The sequence below is a fragment of the Bombina bombina genome, chromosome 4, assembly GCF_027579735.1.
Source record: "Bombina bombina isolate aBomBom1 chromosome 4, aBomBom1.pri, whole genome shotgun sequence".
NCBI classification, from domain to species: Eukaryota; Metazoa; Chordata; class Amphibia; order Anura; family Bombinatoridae; genus Bombina; species Bombina bombina.
The window spans coordinates 872,439,106-872,463,927 of NC_069502.1; the positions used below are offsets into that span (position 1 = coordinate 872,439,106).

The 24,822-nt window shown below is 43.1% G+C and overlaps 1 protein-coding gene across 3 annotated transcripts in view; it reads left to right on the forward strand.

Moving 5' to 3' along the window:
* Positions 1-24,822, forward strand: part of LOC128657378 (zinc finger protein OZF-like) — a 40,096-nt gene that overhangs the window by 6,670 nt on the left and 8,604 nt on the right. For all 3 annotated transcript variants that reach the window (XM_053711708.1, XM_053711707.1, XM_053711709.1), the window contains exons 3-6: positions 1,394-1,498; positions 5,779-5,926; positions 7,379-7,477; positions 11,712-11,819. In XM_053711708.1, the coding sequence (XP_053567683.1) occupies positions 1,394-1,498; positions 5,779-5,926; positions 7,379-7,477; positions 11,712-11,819 (460 nt within the window). The remainder of the gene's footprint in view (positions 1-1,393; positions 1,499-5,778; positions 5,927-7,378; positions 7,478-11,711; positions 11,820-24,822) is intronic.

Below are 24,822 nucleotides of genomic sequence, written 5' to 3' on the forward strand. Positions count from 1 at the left end.
TCAGAGTTAAAGGGATACTAAATCCTTTTTTTTTTTTTATTAATCAGATAGAGCATGCAATTTTAAGCAACTTTCTCATTTACTTCTATTATCAATTTTTCTTTGTTCTCTTGCTATCTTTATTTGAAAAAGCAGGAATGTAAGCTTAAGAGCCGGCCCCTTTTTGGTTCAGCACCTGGGTAGCGTTTGCTGATTGGTTGCTAAATGTAGCCACCCATCAGCAAGTGCTACCCATGTTTTGAACCAAAAATGGACAAGCTTCTTACCTTCCATTCCTGCTTTTTCAAATAAAGATAGCAAGAGAATGCGCACACTCACAATAAAATATAATGCAGATAGTATTATAATGTTATAATAAACAGGTTATATGCAGCGGTATAAATTAAAACTGCTAGGGAGGATTACAAAATATGATAAGGTAAAAAAGATATATCCAAATACTTATCAAAATTTAAAAAATCCAGTATGTAAATAAAAAAGTCTTATCCTTCTGATGGTGATACTTGAATGAAATTAGAGAGCGATGTTCAGTGCTGCTCGTCACAAAACAACTCAAGGTTCAATTTGAGTAAAGTAGTACAGCTGCAGGAATCTAAAAAAACAAGCACACACAAACACCTCTCATGGTGCAGATCAATTTAATAAAATTAAACAAATATTTATAAAAACAAAAACGACTTAAGGTATTCCCTACTCACAAGTGTAACCCCAATCTAATGAGGTAAGTATAGGCAGGTGGATGTCAAAGTGTCCCCACTTGTATTCGGTCTTTAATCCAAATGCAATCCAGAGTCTTCTCACTCCTGTTCCTATCAATATCCCCAGTGGTACACACTGTCAATCTTTTCCACTTGTCTGTGGTTTAAGTTCACTGATGTGAGTTCAAACAAACCGCTCTGTCAGGAGCTGTTAAAAATGCCGTGAGTAGCTGCAGTGTACACAGAACTCCACTTCAGCGTGTGTGTCTCGGGTGACGTAAGGTGGGCGTGGCCTTACGCGTTTCACGGAACTCATCCGCTTCGTCAGAGGCTTGATGTACGCCCACCTCACCAGCTGTACTTTTAAGACAGCGTACAGGTTCACGCCCACCTTTTAGATTCCTGCAGCTGAGATATATATATATGTTATGTGTGTTGATATCTTGCAATGCAACACTTAATTCCTGGTATACAGTATACTGTGCATATTTACAATATTTACTGTGTGTGCAGCTATTATGCAATGCAAAACATATTTTCTGATATTTACTGTGCATATTTACAATATTTATTGTGTGTGCAGACATTTTGCAATGCCTTGCCATGTGACCATGATGAGATGGAGAAAATGATAACAGGATACACGCATGTGATGTGAGAGGGGTCAGTAATGTTTTTATGTTTCACTCTTGCAGCGTGTGACTAACTCACTGACAGTGAGTCACATGACCGAGGACAAGATGACAACAGAGAGGATACTGACCCACACCCTGCAGATCATGTACCTGCTGACAGGAGAGGTGAGAGCTAATGGGATATGTCATAATAAGAGCTGTACGACTGGCTTTACTGGTTTATTTACACACATTAACATGGTTTGAAATGTTTAGGATAAGCTGATTTCCATTTGACATGTCCTCGCTCATTCTGTACATGGGGTATATAACCTTTTCACACTAAGGGCCAAACATGTATATTTTTGTATATACTTTAAAAACCAGGGGTAATCTTTAAAACAAAACATCCAAAAATATATTACAATAGACCAAAATATTCAAACATTTACATATACGCCTAGATTTAGAGTTCTGCGGCCAAAGGGGTGCGTTAGCTACGCATGCTTTTTTTCCCCCGCACCTTTTAAATACCGCTGGTATTTAGAGTTCACAGAAGGGCTGCGTTAGGCTCCAAAAAGGGAGCGTAGAGCATAATTTACCGCCACTGCAACTCTAAATACCAGCGGTGCTTACGAACGCGGCCAGCTTAAAAAACGTGCTCGTGCACGATTCCCCCATAGGAAACAATGGGGCCGTTTGAGCTGAAAAAAAACCTAACACCTGCAAAAAAGCAGCGTTCAGCTCCTAACGCAGCCCCATTGTTTCCTATGGGGAAACACTTCCTATGTCTGCACCTAACACCCTAACATGAACCCCGAGTCTAAACACCCCTAACCCCAAAAAAGCAGCGTTCAGCTCCTAACACAGCCCCATTGTTTCCTATGGGGAAACACTTCCTATGTCTGCACCTAACACCCTAACATGAACCCCGAGTCTAAACACCCCTAACCTTACACTTATTAACCCCTAATCTGCCGCCCCCGCTATCGCTGACCCCTGCATTATACTATTAACCCCTAATCTGCCGCAAACTACGTTATCCCTATGAACCCCTAATCTGCTGCCCCTAACCCCCGCCGACCCCTATATTATATTTATTACCCCCTAATCTGCCCCCCCCAACGTCGCCGCTACCTACCTAATCTGCCGCCCCCGCTATCGCTGACCCCTGCATATTATTTTTAACCCCTAATCTGCCGCTCCGTACAATGCCGCAACCTACATTATCTCTATGTACCCCGCCCTAATCTGCTGCCCCTAACACCGCCGACCCCTATATTATATTTATTAACCCCCTAATCCGCCCCCCCCCAACGTCGCCGCCACCTACCTACAATTATTAACCCCTAATCTGCCGACCGGACCTCACCGCTACTCTAATAAATGTATTAACCCCTAAAGCTAAGTCTAACCCTAACACCCCCCTAAATTAAATATAATTTTATTCTAACGAAATAAAATAAATCTTATTAAATAAATTAATCCTATTTAAAGCTAAATAATTACCTGTAAAATAAATCGGAACAGCCAATAGAATGCAAGCTCAATCTGATTGGCTGATTGGATCAGCCAATCGGATTGAACTTGAATCTGATTGGCTGATTCCATCAGCCAATCAGAATTTTCCTACCTTAATTCCGATTGGCTGATAGAATCCTATCAGCCAATCGGAATTCGAGGGACGCCATCTTGGATGACATCCCTTAAAGGAACCGTCATTCGTCGGGAAGTCGTCGGCCAGGATGGATGTTCCGCGTCGGCGGGATGAAGATGGATCCGGAAGAAAGAAGATTGAAGATGCCGCTTGATAGAAGACTTCAGCCGGATGATGGACCTCTTCAGCCCCCGCTTGGATCAAGACTTCAGCCGGATGATGGACCTCTTCAGCCCCCGCTTGGATCAAGACTTCAGCCGGATGATGGACCTCTTCAGCCCCAGATCGGATGAAGACTTCGGAGCCTCTTCTGGACGGATCGGTGATACCCGGCGTGGTGAAGACAAGGTAGGAAGATCTTCAGGGGCTTAGTGTTAGGTTTATTTAAGGGGGTTTGGGTTAGATTAGGGGTATGTGGGTGGTGGGTTGTATAATGTTGGGGGGGGGTATTGTATGTTTTTTTTTACAGGCAAAAGAGCAGAATTCTTTGGGGCATGCCCCGCAAAAGGCCCTTTTAAGGGCTGGTAAGGTAAAAGAGCTTTTCAATTTTTATTTTCGAATAGGGTAGGGCATTTTTTTATTTTGGGGGGCTTTGTTATTTTATTAGGGGGCTTAGAGTAGGTGTAATTAGCTTAAAATTGTTGTAATATTTTTATAATGTTTGTAAATTATTTTTTTATTTTTTGTACTTTAGTTAGTGTATTTATTTGTATTTATTTGTAGGTATTTGTATTTAATTTATTTATTGATAGTGTAGTGTTAGGTTTAATTGTAGATAATTGTAGGTAGTTAATTTAATTAATTTATTGATAGTGTAGTGTTAGGTTTAATTGTAACTTAGGTTAGGATTTATTTTACAGGTACTTTTGTAATTATTTTAACTAGGTAGCTATTAAATAGTTCTTAACTATTTAATAGCTATTGTACCTGGTTAAAATAAATACAAAGTTGCCTGTAAAATAAATATTAATCCTAAAATAGTTACAATATAATAATTATTATTTATATTGTAGCTATATTAGGGTTTATTTTACAGGTAAGTATTTAGCTTTAAATAGGAATACTTTATTTAATAAGAAATAATTTATTTAGTTAGATAAAAATTATATTTAACTTAGGGGGGTGTTAGTGTTAGGGTTAGACTTAGCTTTAGGGGTTAATACATTTATTAGAGTAGCGGCGAGGTCCGGTCGGCAGATTAGGGGTTAATACTTGAAGTTAGGTGTCAGTGATGTTAGGGAGGGCAGATTAGGGGTTAATACTATTATAGGGTTTTTGAGGCGGGAGTGAGGTGGATTAGGGGTTAATAACTTTATTATAGTAGCGGTGAGGTCCGGTCGGCAGATTAGGGGTTAATAATTGTAGGTAGGTGGCGGCAACGTTGGTGGCAGATTAGGGGTTAATAAATATAATATAGGGGTCCGCGGTGTTAGGGGCAGCAGATTAGGGGTACATAGGGATAACGTAGGTTGCGGCGGTGTGCGGTCGGCAGATTAGGGGTTAAAAAATGTATTAGAGTGGCGGCGATGTGGGGGGGCCTCAGTTTAGGGGTACATAGGTAGTTTATGGGTGTTAGTGTACTTTAGAGCACAGCAGTTAAGAGCTTTATGAACCGGCGTTAGCCCAGAAAGCTCTTAACTCCTGGCTTTTCTCTGCGGCTGGAGTCTTGTCGTTAGATTTCTAACGCTCACTTCAGCCAAGACTCTAAATACCGGCGTTAGAAAGATCCCATTGAAAAGATAGGATACGCAAATGGTGTAGGGGGATCTGCGGTATGGAAAAGTCGCGGCTGCAAAGTGAGCGTTAGACCTTTACCTACACGACTCTAAATACCAGCGGTAGCCCAAAACCAGTGTTAGGAGCCCCTAACGCTGGTTTTGACGGCTAACGCAGAACTCTAAATCTAGGCGATAGTTTTTAGCATTTCTTATCTCTGAGAATGGCCACAAAGCTCGGACATTTCACAGAAATTTGTTTATGCAAGGAAAAGTTACCAGCACATGAAAAACAGAGTTAAATGGTTTAGTGGTTAATGGCTGTTAGGGGGTTAAGTGATTGTGTGGAACTATTGAAGTGGGAACCGGCAATTTAAAGGTTAAATGCTATGAGGGTGTGGCAGTTCATGTGTTTATTGCGGAGTGATTAAGGAGCCTATAACGCTGGTGGTTACTGCTTATGGTAACATTTTACAGCTTTTAAAAATCAATATTAAAAGTTTATCATTCTATGCATTGTGCACATGATAATGAGCTGGTAATTTCAGAGTAAGTTTGGTTAGCACGCTAATTAGCGCATATTATTATAAGAATGTGATGCACTAATTTTTGTTGAATATTTTAACCTGTGACTTCTAATACCAACAGTTAGGGGAATCAAGAAATACTGATTGCGTGAAGCACAGAGCAATGTATCTCTTGACTTCTATTCTATATACTGTAATATTTAGTTCGGGTACGTGGTGGCATATATATGAATTACAAAAAAAAACCACATTCCAGCCCTTGGTTTTATGGTTGGAAAATGTATTCTATAGAATTTCACTATTACAGGAAAAATACCCCCCCCCCCCTTTCCCAATGCAGCAGCATTCACCGGCTTAGAGGATGGTATGAGCACTACTGGGGAATGTAACATTATAACGGCGTCCAAGCTCAGTAACTCTCCTTACTGACCCATCTTACCCTGTGTGTTTCCTACCGTTTGTCTGTATCTCTGTATTTTCTTAGTAACATTATCCTGGCTCTGTCAGTAAAAGTGTGTGACAGAAACAGTCCCTGTGTCAACACTGAATGAGTTGTGTGTGTTTCAGGTGCCTATAAAGTGTGATGATGTTGCTGTGTATTTCTCTATGGAGGAGTGGGAGTATATAGAGGGACACAAGGAGCTTTACAAGGACGTCATGATGGAGATTCACCAAGCAGTAAGGACTATGGAGATCCCAGGAAACGAGAGCTCAGGTAACGCTGTGTAATAATAAATATCTCACTCAGGAAATGCACATACACTGCATATGTAACTGACTGAGTAAATCTACAGTGAATCTGTTGTGTGTGTGAGCTAGTGAGCTGTCTCATTATAAACTAGTTTTATACCCAACATAAATAGCAACGCTTTTTGCACAGGGATATGAGGCAAAAAAGTTTGCCAGGAATATTAATGCAATTATATATTAATAGTAGTATATGCAAAAAACTTATTTATGCAACAGACTAGCAGGAAATGCATGTCGCATTCTTAGGGTGTGATGGGTATTGGCTGATAGAAAAAGGTAGGTTTATCCAGCAACAGATCTTTTAAAAAAAGTAGAATGCATTCTTTCATGATTAGCAAAGGAAACAAAAGTTATTTTTATTATTGTTAGAACTATCAGGTCACAGTGATGAAAATCTAGAGACAGGAGCACGTGGAGAACATGTACAGAATATTCAGCTATCAGATGACTCTGCAAGTGAGATATCTATAGTAGAAGCTTCACAATTAGAAAACTCTGATTCTGAAATTATTTCACCCTATGTAAATGATGAGCCTCAATACAGACAGATTGTAATGATAACATCTATTTGGTACACAAACATACCCTGTCTTTCTCTCTCACCTACCAAGCACACACACGCCCTCTCTTCTCTTTCATCCCTGCTTTATGTAAATAGTGCATACACATGACCTCTATTCTCTTCACTCTCACTATCTGTTCCGTGTAAATGGTACACACATGCACTCTCTTCCCTTCTCTCTCACACTCTGCTTCATGTAAATGGTACACACACATGCCCTCTCTTTTTTTCTCTCTCACTATCTGTTCCGTGTAAATGGCACACATGCACTCTCTTCCCTTCTCTCTCACCCTCTGCTTCATGTAAATGGAACACACACGCCCTCTTTTCCTTTCTCTCTCACCCTCTGCTTCATGTAAATGGTACTCGCACGCCCTCTCTTCCCTTCTCACACACATGCCCTCCCTTCCCTTTTTTCTCACTTTCTGCTTCATATAAATGGCACACACACACCCTCTCTTTCTTTTCTTTTTTCCTCACTCTTCTTCATGTAAATGATTTACACATGTGCTCTCTCTATCCATTGTGCTCACCCCCTGCTTCATGTATATGGTACACACACATGCCCTCTCTTACCTTCTCTCTTACCCTCTGTTTTGTATAAATGATACACACATGTGCTTCCTCTATCCCTTCTGCTCACCCTTTAGTTCATCAAATTGTATTCTGAAAACTATAATTTATTGTGAATTCAGTTATTGTGGCCATTAATAAATATATGACTAACTATATTAATAAGTTGGCAACTGGTACTTTCATTATAAAGTACCCATTGCTGTGTTAAACATTCATTGCTTTTGGGGTGATATAAAATCCTAAACCATGAAATATTGTCTGCATTAAATGTTCTGACAGATGACATTAATACTGACTTAGATGTTAAAACAGAAGATCTGAGTGTAACGTGTCAGCTGGAAGCTCCAATGCAGGAAATGTGTTACAGCAACAATGAAGGTAAGTGCACGTGTGTGACAAGTCTTCTGTTTATGAGGTATTGCCTGGCTTTTGTTGTTTGTAAGGTGTCGCCAGCCAGGGTGTCATCTCAATCAAACACTTAGTGTCACAGTGCAATATAGCCTGATGCTCATTGACTGCTGTCACATTTGTATAGTTTGTTTATCCTCGTCACATGACACCCAAACCCTATACAGCTGCTGTCATTTATATCTGCCAGAGTATAATCGTTGCTATTGTCATCCAATCAGCTGCGGATACATCAGTAGCCCTTTGTAGGAGCAGAAAATAAATACCACAGCATTATTTAAAACTGCTCATCTGTATGTCATGTCTGTATATTCTGAGTTATATGTAAATTGTTGTACTTAAACCTTCTATCTTGCATGTGGAAGACCAGCAGAGAAGCATGTTCATAATATTTATTTTTAAATAGAAAAATTTGAAAGGGACATTGCCAGCAAGCCACAGCATTAAAGACAGCACCAACCAAACAGATGCAGAGAGCACAATATACTTTATGCAAAAAGGTAATATTAGTAATAATTACCCAGGTGAGAAGTGGCAGCAGTTATGACCATAGAACTTCTATTAAAGTGTGCAATAGTGTACCCAGTCAAATTGCATATTCTAATGAGCTGTTTACATTAAGTAAGAAAGACCATGAACCTTTCTGTAATACGGTATATGTTTGTATAATGTAATCAAGATTTGACTCTATGGTTATGTGTGTAGGACCTTGTGTAGCGTGTCTGTGCATGTTTACAGGGGTTGTTAGAATACTAGTGCTGTATTTTCCCCATGTCAGGTATAGGGGTTGTTGAAATTTTAGTGCTGTATTGTCCCCATGTCAGGTATAGGGGCTGCTTGGATACTAGTGCAGTATTGTCTCCATGTCGGGTATAGGGGCTGTTGGAAAACTAGTGCTGTATTAACCCCATGTCAGGTATAGGGGCTGTTTGAATACTAGTGCTGTACTGTCCCCATGTCAAGTATAGTGTTTATTAGAATATTAGTGCTATATTATCCCCATGTCAGCTTTAGGGGCTGTTGGCATACTAGTGTTGTATTGTCCCCATGTCAGCTATAGAGGCTGTTTAAATACTAGTGCAGTATTGTCCCGATGTCAAGTATAGTGGCTGTTGGAATACTAGTGCTATATTATCCCCATGTCAGCTATAGGGGCTGTTGGTATACTAGTGTTGTATTGTCCCCATGTCAGCTATAGGGGCTGTTGGAATACTAGTGCTGTATTGTCCCCATGTCAGCTGTAGAGGCTGTTTACTAGTGCAGTATTGTCCTCATGTCAGGTTTGGGGACTTTTGGAATACTAGTGCTACATTATCCCCATGTCAGCTATAGAGGCTGTTGGAATACTAGTGCTGTATTGTCCTCATGTCAGCTATAGAGGATGTTGGAATACTAGTTCTGTATTGTCCTCATGTTGGGTAAAGAGGCTGTTGGAATACTTCTGCTGTATTATTCCCAGATAGGTATAGGTGCTTAGTGTTCTCCACAAAAAAAATTGCCAGCCGGGTGGCATTATGAAGTACCCGGATTGGGCAGTTTAATATTTTCTAATATTATATAATTTTCTGCTATCCAAAACACAAATTAATTGCATAATTTAACATAAATATATTTAATGATTTGTGCAATAAAAATTGAAGATTTTTAATATTAGCAAATTTTTGCTTAAAGGTCCACTAAATACAGTAGGATTACACCATTTCAAATAATCAGTAGATTCCCCTCTGTATCATGTGACAGCCATCATCCAATCACAGACTATTATACGTATACCATATGAACTTGTGCACATGCTCAGTAGTATATAAAAATAATGTGCACAATTTGTTAATGGAAGTAAATTTGAAAGTCTCTTAAAACTGCATGCTCTGAATCATGAAAGTTTAAAGGGACACTAAACCCAACAATTTTCTTTCATGATTCAAGTAAAGAATACAATTTTAAACAACATTCCAATTTACTTATATTGTCTAATTTGCTTCATTCTTTAGATATCCTTTGTTGAAGAAATAGCAATGCACATGGGTGAGCCAATCATACGAGGCATCTATGTGCAGCAACCAATCAACAGCTACTGGGCCTATCTAGATATGCTTTTCAGCAAAGTATATCAAGAGAATGAAGCAAATTAGATAACAGAAGTAAATTAGAAAGTTGCTTAAAATTGCATGCTCTTCGGGGGGGGGGGGGGGGGGAGCTAGCCTAGAAGCAGAATGGCCGCATTTTACTACTACAGCCATTTTTCAACCCGCGTGTGGACCCATAGGCCTTCCAGAGAACAAGTGCTGCCGCGACATCTATTTGGATACTCCAGACTATATCCGCTGATAGAAATCTGACACTTCTTGATCAGAGATGGAACTTCAGTTAAGTTCCTTACTCCGAGCTCTAGCAGACCGGCTAGATCGCCAAACAAAGGCGCTTACTGAGGACATCAAGTCTGCGTTTTCCTATCCTGCCCTCCTGACATCTGCAAAGACGCTCGATAACTCTTCAGAGGCGGCGATCATATGTGAGGAACAGGATTACTCACCGCAAGGCATTGGATCACGCTGTGGGATGATCGGGCACACTGTGGGACGATCGGCAAGGCAGAGGTCACAGTGGGACGTCGGATGGCTTACACAGTCAAGGAGGATATCCTTACCCTAAGCTCTTGTTCTACATATGAGAGGCACTTGGCAAAGGTGAATGGACATAGCCCCAGATCAAACTACTATTTGACCCATATGGATGCCTGCCATAAGCTGCCGAAGATAGAGCACTGCTCTATATTTCTCCCGCTCTCGGATATGTGCTTCCTGAGTCAGAGCCTCTTATGGAGGGGATTATCGACATTGCTGAGTTCCATTACAACCGTAGCCAAAACTGGAGTGGGGTAACGCATTGTGGCATTTGATTCAGGATGAGATGTTTTACAACCAACTGTTTTGGGGATTCTTCTTACCCTGACTTAATGCTTTATCCTTCAGAAGACATTTAGCTTTGGATACTCGAGTTTCTATGGTATAACTGCTGTTTGCCTACATAAGCTAGACCTTCTAACACAATTAATACCTTATTTGAACTAAGAAATGTATATTGGTTTTCTCATTTAGAGAATGTTAATTGGTATGTCACATAGGATACTGTGAGATATTGCTTAGGTTTGCTTTAATATATTACTGTTTTCTTCTTACTACCAATACTATGGCTCCTCATTTCATAGAGACCCCTTAGCTCTCTAGTATGTTTTTTATTATTACTCACATAAACAGTACTACAGCTCACTTTAAGAGATGGGGTGTCCCTGAATTTCGCTCACAGGTTAATAATAACTTAGCTATCTCTAATACTAGTGATATATTACCCCATGTCACATATAGGGGCTGTTTTAATACTATTGATATATTATCACGTTAAAGTATTGGGGCAGTATTGTTTTCATGTCCGGTATAGGGGTTGTTTGAATACTAGTGCTGGGTTGTCCATATGTCCGGTGCTGGAACTGTTAGTTTAAAGTGATGATAATCTCCAGCATAAAGTAACATATTATGAAAGCTCCTGTGCTAACTGGCATATCGATCTGCTTTTAGCATTAAAAAGTCCAATCTACCTTTAAAAATTAAGGTTTTTCTCCGGCTCCGTTAACTGCTGTAATACAGCCTCTGTCACAGAATTTCTCTCTGGCTTGTTTGACTGGCAGTTGTTTTAGCCAATCAGAGGCTTTACCACGCGCCCCAAAGCAGAACGATATGTCAGTTAGCACAGGAGCTTTTATAATATGTGACTTTATGCTGGAGAATTTACCATCACTTTAATAGTTCTGTATTGTTCCGATGTTAGGAATATTGGTTGTTGGAATACTAATGCTTTATTGTCTCCATATCAGGTATACGCGCTGTTGGCATAGTAGTGCTGTATTGTCCCCATGTCAGGTATAGGGGCTGTTGGCATAGTATCGCTGTATTGTCCCCATGTCAGGTATAGGGGCTGTTTGAATGATGGTGTTGTATTGTCCTTATGTCAGGTATAAGTGTTTTACTGTGATGTGAGTGCATTTGCAAAGCATATGCAATATTTTAATGACATCAATTAGAATGGATTCTATTTTGAAAACTCCAGAAACAAAACGGTGTAATACACAAAACATGGGAATTCATCTTAAGTTTTTAAAAGAGACCATTGACACTGTAAATAGGGATTCTTTCCTTTTTTATTTCAGTTGAAAATGATGTTAAGATTTCATTTAACATGGAACAAACAGAAGATCAGTGGCTAAGAAATATAACAGAAGCTGCAGAGCAGGAAATATGTGCCAATATAGGTACAGGTGAGTATATGTGGGATGTGTCTGAGAGACACAGGGCACAGGTGAGTGTACATGTGTGAGGTATCTGAGAGACTCCGGGCACAGCTGAGTGTAAATGTGTGAGGTGTCTGAGGGACACAGGGATTAGGTGAGTGTACATGTGCAACATAGCTGTGGGAAACAGGGCACAGATGAGTGTACATGTGTGAAGTGTCTGAGGGACACAGGGCACAGGTGAGTGTACGTGTGCAACATGGCTGTGGAAACAGGGCTCAAGTGAGTGTTCATTTCTGAGGTGTTTGAGACACAGGGCACAGGTGAGTGTACATTTGTGAGTTGTTTGAGGGACACAGGGCACAGGTGAGTGTACATATGTGAGGTGTTTGAGGGACACAGGGCACAGGTGAGTGTACATTTGTGAGGTGTTTGAGGGACACAGGGTACAAGTGAGTGTACATTTGTGAGGTGTTTTAGACACAGGGCACAGGTGAGTGTACATTTGTGAGTTGTTTGAGGGACACAGGGCACAGGTGAGTGTACATTTGTGAGGTGTTTGAGGGACACAGGGCACAGGTGAGTGTACATTTGTGAGGTGTTTGAGGGACACAGGGCACAGGTGAGTGTACATTTGTGAGGTGTTTGAGGGACACAGGGCACAGGTGAGTGTTCATTTGTGAGGTGTTTGAGACACAGGGCACAGGTGAGTGTACATTTGTGAGGTGTTTGAGGGACACAGGGCACAAGTGAGTGTACATGTGTGTGGTGTTTGAGGGACACAGGGCACAAGTGAGTGTACATTTGTGAGGTGTTTGAGACACAGGGCACAGGTGAGTGTACATTTGTGAGGTGTTTGAGACACAGGGCACAGGTGAGTGTACATATGTGAGGTGTTTGAGGGACACAGGGCACAAGTGAGTGTACATGTGTGTGGTGAGTATACGTGTTCAGCATGGCTGTGGAAACAGGGCACAGGTGAGTGTACATGTGTGTGGTGTTTGAGGGACACAGGGCACAAGTGAGTGTACATTTGTGAGGTGTTTGAGACACAGGGCACAGGTGAGTGTACATTTGTGAGGTGTTTGAGGGACACAGGGCACAGGTGAGTGTTCATTTGTGAGGTGTTTGAGACACAGGGCACAGGTGAGTGTACATATGTGAGGTGTTTGAGGGACACAGGGCACAGGTGAGTGTACATTTTTGAGGTGTTTGAGGGACACAGGGCACAAGTGAGTGTACATGTGTGTGGTGTTTGAGGGACACAGGGCACAGGTGAGTGTACGTGTGCAGCATGGCTGTGGAAACAGGGCACAGGTGAGTGTTCATGTATGAGGTGTCTGAGGGACACAGGGCACAGGCGAGTGTTCATTTGTGAGGTGTTTGAGGGACACATGGCACAGGTGAGTGTACATTTGTGAGTTGTTTGAGGGACACAGGGCTCAGGTGAGTGTACATATGTGAGGTGTTTGAGGGACACAGGGCACAGGCGAGTGTACATTTGTGAGGTGTTTGAGGGACACAGGGCACAGGTGAGTGTACATTTGTGAGTTGTTTGAGGGACACAGGGCACAGGTGAGTGTACATTTGTGAGGTGTTTGAGGGACACATGGCACAGGTGAGTGTACATTTGTGAGGTGTTTGAGGGACACAGGGCACAAGTGAGTGTACATGTGTGTGGTGTTTGAGGGACACAGGGCACAAGTGAGTGTACATTTGTGAGGTGTTTGAGACACAGGGCACAGGTGAGTGTACATTTGTGAGGTGTTTGAGGGACACAGGGCACAAGTGAGTGTACATGTGTGTGGTGAGTATACGTGTTCAGCATGGCTGTGGAAACAGGGCACAGGTGAGTGTACATGTGTGTGGTGTTTGAGGGACACATGGCACAGGTGAGTGTACATTTGTGAGGTGTTTGAGGGACACAGGGCACAAGTGAGTGTACATGTGTGTGGTGTTTGAGGGACACAGGGCACAAGTGAGTGTACATTTGTGAGGTGTTTGAGACACAGGGCACAGGTGAGTGTACATTTGTGAGGTATTTGAGGGACACAGGGCACAGGTGAGTGTTCATTTGTGAGGTGTTTGAGACACGGGGCACAGGTGAGTGTACATTTGTGAGGTGTTTGAGGGACACAGGGCACAGGTGAGTGTTCATTTGTGAGGTGTTTGAGACACAGGGCACAGGTGAGTTTACATTTGTGAGGTGTTTGAGACATGGCACAAGTGAGTGTACATTTGTGAGGTGTTTGAGACACAGGGTACAGGTGAGTGTACATTTGTGAGGTGTTTGAGGGGCACAGGCGAGTGTACATATGTGAGGTGCTTGAGGGACACAGGGCACAGGTGAGTGTACATTTGTGAGGTGTTTGATGGACACAGGGCACAAGTGAGTGTACATGTGTGTGGTGTTTGAGGGACACAGGGCACAAGTGAGTGTACATTTGTGAGGTGTTTGAGACACAGGGCACAGGTGAGTGTACATTTGTGAGGTGTTTGAGGGACACAGGGCACAGGTGAGTGTACATATGTGAGGTGTTTGAGGGACACAGGGCACAGGTGAGTGTACATTTGTGAGGTGTTTGAGGGACACAGGGCACAAGTGAGTGTACATGTGTGAGGTGTTTGAGACACAGGACACAGGTGAGTGTACATTTGTGAGTTGTTTGAGGGACACAGGGCACAGGTGAGTGTACATTTGTGAGTTGTTTGAGGGACACAGGGCACAGGTGAGTGTACATTTGTTAGGTGTTTGAGGGACACATGGCACAGGTGAGTGTACATTTGTGAGGTGTTTGAGGGACACAGGGCACAAGTGAGTGTACATGTGTGTGGTGTTTGAGGGACACAGGGCACAAGTGAGTGTACATTTGTGAGGTGTTTGAGACACAGGGCACAGGTGAGTGTACATTTGTGAGGTGTTTGAGGGACACAGGGCACAGGTGAGTGTTCATTTGTGAGGTGTTTGAGGGACACAGGGCACAGGTGAGTGTTCATTTGTGAGGTGTTTGAGGGACACAGGGCACAGGTGAGTGTTCATTTGTGAGGTGTTTGAGGGACACAGGGCACAGGTGAGTGTACATTTGTGAGGTGTTTGAGGGACACAGGGCACAGGTGAGTGTACATTTGTGAGGTGTTTGAGACACAGGGCACAGGTGAGTGTACATTTGTGAGGTGTTTGAGGGACACAGGGCACAGGTGAGTGTTCATTTGTGAGGTGTTTGAGACACAGGGCACAGGTGAGTGTACATTTGTGAGGTGTTTGAGACATGGCACAAGTGAGTGTACATCTGTGAGGTGTTTGAGACACAGGGTACAGGTGAGTGTACATTTGTGAGGTGTTTGAGGGACACATGGCACAGGTGAGTGTACATTTGTGAGGTGTTTGAGGGACACAGGGCACAAGTGAGTGTACATGTGTGTGGTGTTTGAGGGACACAGGGCACAAGTGAGTGTACATTTGTGAGGTGTTTGAGACACAGGGCACAGGTGAGTGTACATTTGTGAGGTGTTTGAGACACAGGGCACAGGTGAGTGTACATTTGTGAGGTGTTTGAGGGACACAGGGCACAGGTGAGTGTACATTTGTGAGGTGTTTGAGACACAGGGCACAGGTGAGTGTACATTTGTGAGGTGTTTGAGGGACACAGGGCACAGGTGAGTGTTCATTTGTGAGGTGTTTGAGACACAGGGCACAGGTGAGTTTACATTTGTGAGGTGTTTGAGACATGGCACAAGTGAGTGTACATTTGTGAGGTGTTTGAGACACAGGGCACAGGTGAGTGTACATTTGTGAGGTGTTTGAGGGACACAGAGCACAAGTGAGTGTACATGTGTGTGGTGTTTGAGGGACACATGGCACAGGTGAGTGTACATATTTGAGGTGTTTGAGGGACACAGGGCACAGGTGAGTGTACATTTGTGAGGTGTTTGAGGGACACATGGCACAGGTGAGTGTACATTTGTGAGGTGTTTGAGGGACACAGGGCACAAGTGAGTGTACATGTGTGTGGTGTTTGAGGGACACAGGGCACAAGTGAGTGTACATTTGTGAGGTGTTTGAGACACAGGGCACAGGTGAGTGTTCATTTGTGAGGTGTTTGAGACACAGGGCACAGGTGAGTGTATATTTGTGAGGTGTTTGAGGGACACAGGGCACAGGTGAGTGTTCATTTGTGAGGTGTTTGAGACACAGGGCACAGGTGAGTGTACATTTGTGAGGTGTTTGAGACACAGGGTACAGGTGAGTGTGCATTTGTGAGGTGTTTGAGGGACACAGGGCACAGGTGAGTGTACATATGTGAGGTGCTTGAGGGACACAGGGCACAGGTGAGTGTACATTTGTGAGGTGTTTGATGGACACAGGGCACAAGTGAGTGTACATGTGTGTGGTGTTTGAGGGACACAGGGCACAAGTGAGTGTACATTTGTGAGGTGTTTGAGACACAGGGCACAGGTGAGTGTACATTTGTGAGGTGTTTGAGGGACACAGGGCACAGGTGAGTGTACATATGTGAGGTGCTTGAGGGACACAGGGCACAGGTGAGTGTACATTTGTGAGGTGTTTGATGGACACAGGGCACAAGTGAGTGTACATTTGTGAGGTGTTTGAGACACAGGGTACAGGTGAGTGTACATTTGTGAGGTGTTTGAGGGACACAGGGCACAGGTGAGTGTACATTTGTGAGGTGTTTGAGGGACACAGGGCACAAGTGAGTGTACATGTGTGTGGTGTTTGAGGGACACAGGGCACAAGTGAGTGTACATTTGTGAGGTGTTTGAGACACAGGGCACAGGTGAGTGTACATTTGTGAGGTGTTTGAGGGACACAGGGCACAGGTGAGTGTACATTTGTGAGGTGTTTGAGGGACACAGGGCACAGGTGAGTGTTCATTTGTGAGGTGTTTGAGGGACACAGGGCACAGGTGAGTGTTCATTTGTGAGGTGTTTGAGGGACACAGGGCACAGGTGAGTGTACATTTGTGAGGTGTTTGAGGGACACAGGGCACAGGTGAGTGTACATTTGTGAGGTGTTTGAGACACAGGGCACAGGTGAGTGTACATTTGTGAGGTGTTTGAGGGACACAGGGCACAGGTGAGTGTTCATTTGTGAGGTGTTTGAGACACAGGGCACAGGTGAGTGTACATTTGTGAGGTGTTTGAGACATGGCACAAGTGAGTGTACATTTGTGAGGTGTTTGAGACACAGGGCACAGGTGAGTGTACATTTGTGAGGTGTTTGAGGGACACAGAGCACAAGTGAGTGTACATGTGTGTGGTGTTTGAGGGACACAGGGCACAAGTGAGTGTACATTTGTGAGGTGTTTGAGACACAGGGCACAGGTGAGTGTTCATTTGTGAGGTGTTTGAGACACAGGGCACAGGTGAGTGTATATTTGTGAGGTGTTTGAGGGACACAGGGCACAGGTGAGTGTTCATTTGTGAGGTGTTTGAGACACAGGGCACAGGTGAGTGTTCATTTGTGAGGTGTTTGAGACATGGCACAAGTGAGTGTACATTTGTGAGGTGTTTGAGACACAGGGCACAAGTGAGTGTACGTTTTGTGAGGTGTTTGAGGGACACAGGGCACAGGTGAGTGTACATATGTGAGGTGCTTGAGACACAGGGCACAGGTGAGTGTTCATTTGTGAGGTGTTTGAGACACAGGGCACAGGTGAGTGTATATTTGTGAGGTGTTTGAGGGACACAGGGCACAGGTGAGTGTTCATTTGTGAGGTGTTTGAGACACAGGGCACAGGTGAGTGTACATTTGTGAGGTGTTTGAGACATGGCACAAGTGAGTGTACATTTGTGAGGTGTTTGAGACACAGGGTACAGGTGAGTGTACGTTTTGTGAGGTGTTTGAGGGACACAGGGCACAGGTGAGTGTACATATGTGAGGTGCTTGAGGGACACAGGGCACAGGTGAGTGTACATTTGTGAGGTGTTTGGTGGACACAGGGCACAAGTGAGTGTACATGTGTGTGGTGTTTGAGGGACACAGGGCACAAGTGAGTGTACATTTGTGAGGTGTTTGAGACACAGGGCACAGGTGAGTGTACATTTGTGAGGTGTTTGAGGGACACAGGGCACAGGTGAGTGTACATATGTGAGGTGCTTGAGGGACACAGGGCACAGGTGAGTGTACATTTGTGAGGTGTTTGATGGACACAGGGCACAAGTGAGTGTACATTTGTGAGGTGTTTGAGACACAGGGTACAGGTGAGTGTACATTTGTGAGGTGTTTGAGGGACACAGGGCACAGGTGAGTGTACATTTGTGAGTTGTTTGAGGGACACAGGGCACAGGTGAGTGTACATATGTGAGGTGTTTGAGGGACACAGGGCACAGGTGAGTGTACATTTGTGAGGTGTTTGAGGGACACAGGGCACAGGTGAGTGTACATTTGTGAGTTGTTTGATGGACACAGGATACAGGTGAGTGTACATTTGTGAGTTGTTTGAGGGACACAAGGCACAGGTGAGTGTACATGTGTGAGGTGTTTGAGGGACACAAGGCACAAGTGAGTGTACATGTGTGTGGTGTTTGAGGGACACAGGGCACAGATGAGTGTTCATTTGTGAGGTGTTTGAGACACAGGGCACAGGTGAGTGTACATTTGTGAGATGTTTGAGGGACACATGGCACAGGTGAGTGTACATGTGTGTGGTGTTTGAGGGACACAGGGCACAGATGAGTGTTCATTTGTGAGGTGTTTGAGACACAGGGCACAGGTGAGTGTACATGTGTGTGGTGTTTGAGGGACACAGGGCACAGGTGAGTGTACATGTGTGTGGTGTTTGAGGGACACAGGGCACAGGTGAGTGTTCATTTGTGAGGTGTTTAAGACACAGGGCACAGGTGAGTGTACATTTGTGAGGTGTTTGGGGCACAGGTGAGTGTACATGTGTGTGGTGTTTGAGGGACACATGGCACAGGTGAGTGTACATGTGAGTGGTGTTTGAGCGGCACAGGTGAGTGTACATGTGCAAGGTGTCTGAGGGACACAGGGCACAGGTGAGTGTGTATGTGTGTGATGTGTCTGAGGGATGCAGGGCACAGGTGAGTGTGTATGTGTGTGATATGTCAGAGGGATGCAGGGCACAGGTGAGTGTATGTGTGTGATATGGCAGAGGGATGCAGGGCACAGGTGAGTGAATGTGTGAGATGTGTCTGAGGGACACAGGACACAGGTGAGTGTATGTGTGTTATATGTCAGAGGGATGCAGGACACAGGTGAGTGTATGTGTGTGATATGTCAGAGGGATGCAGGGCACAGGTGAGTGTATGTGTGTGATATGTCTGAGGGATGCAGGGCACAGGTGAGTGTATGTGTGTTATATGTCTGAGGGATGCAGGGCACAGGTGAGTGTATGTGTGTGATATGTCAGAGGGATGCAGGACACAGGTGAGTGTATGTGTGTGATATGTCTGAAGGATGCAGGGCACAGGTGAGTGTATGTGTGAGATGTGTCTCACTTTTAGAGCCACTAGTTGCCACCCAATAAAACACACAGATGAAAACTCACCTATTTGTGGTGATTGTGATATAACGTATGTAGGGTTGAATTCTAAATACAATAAATGCAGAAGACTGAAAACGGCTTCAGCACAAGGGTATGAAATGGCTCATCAGTTAAAAGGTTAAACTTGTTAACTTCTATTATTTCTATTCATTTTCCTCTTTTATTGAAGAAATAGAAAGTACCTTTGACTTGAACTATATAAATCCCTTTTTATATAATGTTTCTATCAAATCACTGTGGTACTTTCTCTCCCCCAGGCAATACATGTTACCAGAATTAAATGAGCTATAGTGAGGTTTCAATAAGCAATGAAAAATGTAATACGTCTCACACTGCCCAGACATTACTGGAATACCAATAGCGCCAAAAAAATATAAGATGGCCCTATTCGCAGACGATGTGATTCTCACCCTCACTAAACCCTTACTTTCATTACCCCCTTTATATTCCATATTACACTTTATCAGTCTATAGAATTAATGAAGACAAATGTGAAGCAATAGGCATCCATATACCAAATACCAAAAAGCTTCTTAAAATACATTTTTCTTTCAAATGGGAAAAAAAACATTAAATACTTAGGAATAAATATTGCAACAGATGTACACACCTTATATCAACACAACTATAGACCCCTTATGTCATATATAAAACAATTCATTGCCAAATGAACTAAATATAAGATTTCCTTTTTAGGACGAATAGTAGCTACCAAAATGACGATATTGCCTAAATTTCTTTACCTCTTTAGATCACTTCCCATTTCCATACCAAATGTAGACTGTAACAAATTGCAAAAAGATATCCTCTCTTTCATGTGGAATAACAAAAGAGCAAGGATTAATAAAAATATTATGACACAACACAACATAGGTGGAGGACTAGGCCTCCCACACCTAATATATTACAATGCGGCTAGAATGGCACAAACTTCCTTGTGGTATAATAGATCTGACGATATCCAATGGGTACAATTAAAAGCTGATATTATAGGGACTGATGACATTGCAAAACTACTGTGGACCCCCAGGACAAATAGCCCACAAAAAGGAAAAAGCTTTATAGCCATTACACACAAACTATTTGTGTGGGATAAAACCACCTGTCTCTTCCCATTACTAAACATTAACTCACTGATTGCACCACTGATAGACCTCAAATCATCGATAGATAAAATATTTCAAGATAAATGGGCAAATAGAAGCCTCTATAGAATAGCAGATACCCTCATTAAAGGGAAATTTTTCAAAAATCAACAATACAACGACGTAGATTGCACAGACAAACACACATGGTTCCACTACTTTCAATTAAGATCTAGAGTCTTGGAGGCCCTAGGAACAACACCCCTACGTAACCTCACCTCCTTTGAAACACTATGCCTCTCCAAAGTGAGACCGAAAGGATCAATAGCTAAATTATACCCCATATTCAAGACACCAAATCACAATACCAAAACATTGCTAATACGCAAATGGAAAACTGACCTAGGGAAAGAATGGCCCATCCAATTCTGGGTTAAAACATTAAGAAGAGGTACTTACTTTACTTTTAACTCCTCTCTACAAGAAAATTATCTAAAATCTGCATTTCGATGGTATTTATACCCCACCAGACTAGCCAAGATAGGAGGTAGAGATAATAGTCTATGTTTCAGAGGTTGTGGAGAGACAGGTAGTTACTTACACATGTGGTGGCACTGCAACAAGATACAGCCTTTATAGCAAGACTCAGCTAACTTGTTAAGTAAACTATTTGAAAAAGAAGTGGAACTCCTTCCGGAGCATGCACTATTACATTTCCCAGTAAAAGGGCTTAATAAAAAACCAAATAAACTGATAGCACTACTTTGCACAGCCATAAGATTATGTCTGGCCAAATTTTGGAAAACGGAACCTCCAGCTTTATTTTTAATAGAACAGAAAATAGAATACATATTCAAGATGTCCAGCTCTGCAGCGGACCTATTATCAACTAAAGATCAGTTCTTAGCCTTATGGGAACCCTGGATCATGTACTCAGAAGCCAAACACAGACACTGCACTACCCTGAAACAGAGAGTTGAAACACCTACCATAGCATAACTACATAGGCCTAAATAAAAGAGCAGAATACAAACATTAAAGTTGTTGTTATGTCTCATGTGTTTTCTCTTTTTCAAATATTATGATATACTGCGTATAAAAAACAGAATTTATGCTTACCTGATAAATTACTTTCTCCAACGGTGTGTCCGGTCCACGGCGTCATCCTTACTTGTGGGATATTCTCTTCCCCAACAGGAAATGGCAAAGAGCCCAGCAAAGCTGGTCACATGATCCCTCCTAGGCTCCGCCTACCCCAGTCATTCGACCGACGTAAAGGAGGAATATGCATAGGAGAAATCATATGATACCGTGGTGACTGTAGTTAGAGAAAATAATTCATCAGACCTGATTAAAAAAACCAGGGCGGGCCGTGGACCGGACACACCGTTGGAGAAAGTAATTTATCAGGTAAGCATAAATTCTGTTTTCTCCAACATAGGTGTGTCCGGTCCACGGCGTCATCCTTACTTGTGGGAACCAATACCAAAGCTTTAGGACACGGATGATGGGAGGGAGCAAATCAGGTCACCTAGATGGAAGGCACCACGGCTTGCAAAACCTTTCTCCCAAAAATAGCCTCAGAAGAAGCAAAAGTATCAAATTTGTAAAATTTGGTAAAAGTGTGCAGTGAAGACCAAGTCGCTGCCTTACACATCTGATCAACAGAAGCCTCGTTCTTGAAGGCCCATGTGGAAGCCACAGCCCTAGTGGAGTGAGCTGTGATTCTTTCAGGAGGCTGCCGTCCGGCAGTCTCATAAGCCAATCGGATGATGCTTTTAAGCCAAAAAGAGAGAGAGGTAGAAGTTGCTTTTTGACCTCTCCTTTTACCTGAATAAACAACAAACAAAGAAGATGTTTGTCTGAAATCCTTTGTAGCCTCTAAATAGAATTTTAGAGCACGAACTACATCCAAATTGTGTAACAAACGTTCCTTCTTTGAAACTGGATTCGGACACAAAGAAGGCACAACTATCTCCTGGTTAATATTTTTGTTAGAAACAACTTTCGGAAGAAAACCAGGTTTAGTACGCAAAACCACCTTATCTGCATGGAACACCAGATAGGGCGGAGAACACTGCAGAGCAGATAACTCAGAAACTCTTCTAGCAGAAGAAATTGCAACCAAAAACAAAACTTTCCAAGATAATAACTTAATATGTACGGAATGTAAGGGTTCAAACGGAACCCCTTGAAGAACTGAAAGAACTAGATTAAGACTCCAGGGAGGAGTCAAAGGTCTGTAAACAGGCTTGATTCTAACCAGAGCCTGAACAAACGCTTGAACGTCTGGCACAGCTGCCAGCCTTTTGTGAAGTAAAACAGATAACGCAGAGATCTGTCCCTTCAGAGAACTTGCAGATAATCCTTTCTCCAAACCTTCTTGTAGAAAGGATAGAATCTTAGGAATTTTTATCTTGTTCCAGGGGAATCCTTTAGATTCACACCAACAGATATATTTTTTCCATATCTTATGGTAAATTTTTCTAGTTACAGGTTTTCTAGCCTGAATCAGAGTATCTATTACAGAATCTGAAAACCCACGCTTTGATAAAATCAAGCGTTCAATCTCCAAGCAGTCAGTTGGAGGGAAATCAGATTCGGATGTTCGAATGGACCTTGAACAAGAAGGTCCTGTCTCAAAGGTAGCTTCCATGGTGGAGCCGATGACATATTCACCAGGTCTGCATACCAAGTCCTGCGTGGCCACGCAGGAGCTATCAAGATCACCGAAGCCCTCTCCTGATTGATCCTGGCTACCAGCCTGGGAATGAGAGGAAACGGTGGGAATACATAAGCTAGGTTGAAGGTCCAAGGTGCTACTAGTGCATCTACTAGAGTCGCCTTGGGATCCCTGGATCTGGACCCGTAACAAGGAACCTTGAAGTTCTGACGAGAGGCCATCAGATCCATGTCTGGAATGCCCCATAATCGCGTTATTTGGGCAAAGATTTCCGGATGGAGTTCCCACTCCCCCGGATGGAAAGTCTGACGACTCAGAAAATCCGCTTCCCAATTTTCCACTCCTGGGATGTGGATCGCAGACAAGTGGCAGGAGTGATCCTCCGCCCATTGAATTATTTTGGTCACTTCTTCCATCGCCAGGGAACTCCTTGTTCCCCCCTGATGATTGATATATGCAACAGTCGTCATGTTGTCTGATTGAAACCTTATGAATTTGGCCTTTGCTAGTTGAGGCCAAGCTTTGAGAGCATTGAATATCGCTCTCAGTTCCAGAATGTTTATCGGGAGAAGAGATTCTTCCCGAGACCATAGACCCTGAGCTTTCAGGGGTTCCCAGACCGCGCCCCAGCCCCCCAGACTGGCGTCGGTCGTGACAATGACCCACTCTGGTCTGCGGAAGCTCATTCCCTGTGACAGGTTGTTCAGGGTCAGCCACCAACTGAGTGAATCTCTGGTTCCCTGATCTACTTGGATCGTCGGAGACAAGTCTGTATAATCCCCATTCCACTGTCTGAGCATGCACAGTTGTAATGGTCTTAGATGAATTTGTGCAAAAGGAACTATGTCCATTGCCGCAACCATCAAACCTATTACTTCCATGCACTGCGCTATGGAAGGAAGAAGAACAGAATGAAGTACTTGACAAGAGCTTAGAAGTTTTGATTTTCTGGCCTCTGTCAGAAAAATCTTCATTTCTAAGGAGTCTATTATTGTTCCCAAGAAGGGAACTCTTGTTGACGGGGACAGAGAACTTTTTTCTATGTTCACCTTCCACCCGTGAGATCTGAGAAAGGCTAGGAAAATGTCCGTATGAGCCTTTGCTTTTGACAGAGACGACGCTTGAATCAGTATGTCGTCCAAGTAAGGTACTACTGCAATGCCCCTTGGTCTTAGCACCGCTAGAAGGGACCCTAGTACCTTTGTGAAAATCCTTGGAGCAGTGGCTAATCCGAATGGAAGTGCCACAAACTGGTAATGCTTGTCCAGAAACGCAAACCTTAGGAACCGATGATGTTCCTTGTGGATAGGAATATGTAGATACGCATCCTTTAAATCCACCGTGGTCATGAATTGACCTTCCTGGATGGTAGGAAGAATTGTTCGAATGGTTTCCATTTTGAACGATGGAACCCTGAGAAATTTGTTTAGAATCTTGAGATCTAAAATTGGTCTGAATGTTCCCTCTTTTTTGGGAACTATGAACAGATTGGAGTAAAACCCCATCCCTTGTTCTTCTAATGGAACAGGATGAATCACTCCCATTCTTAACAGGTCTTCTACACAATGTAAGAATGCCTGTCTTTTTATTTGGTCTGAAGACAATTGAGACCTGTGGAACCTTCCCCTTGGGGGTAGTTCCTTGAATTCCAGGAGATAACCTTGAGAAACTATTTCTAGCGCCCAAGGATCCTGAACATCTCTTGCCCAAGCCTGAGCAAAGAGAGAAAGTCTGCC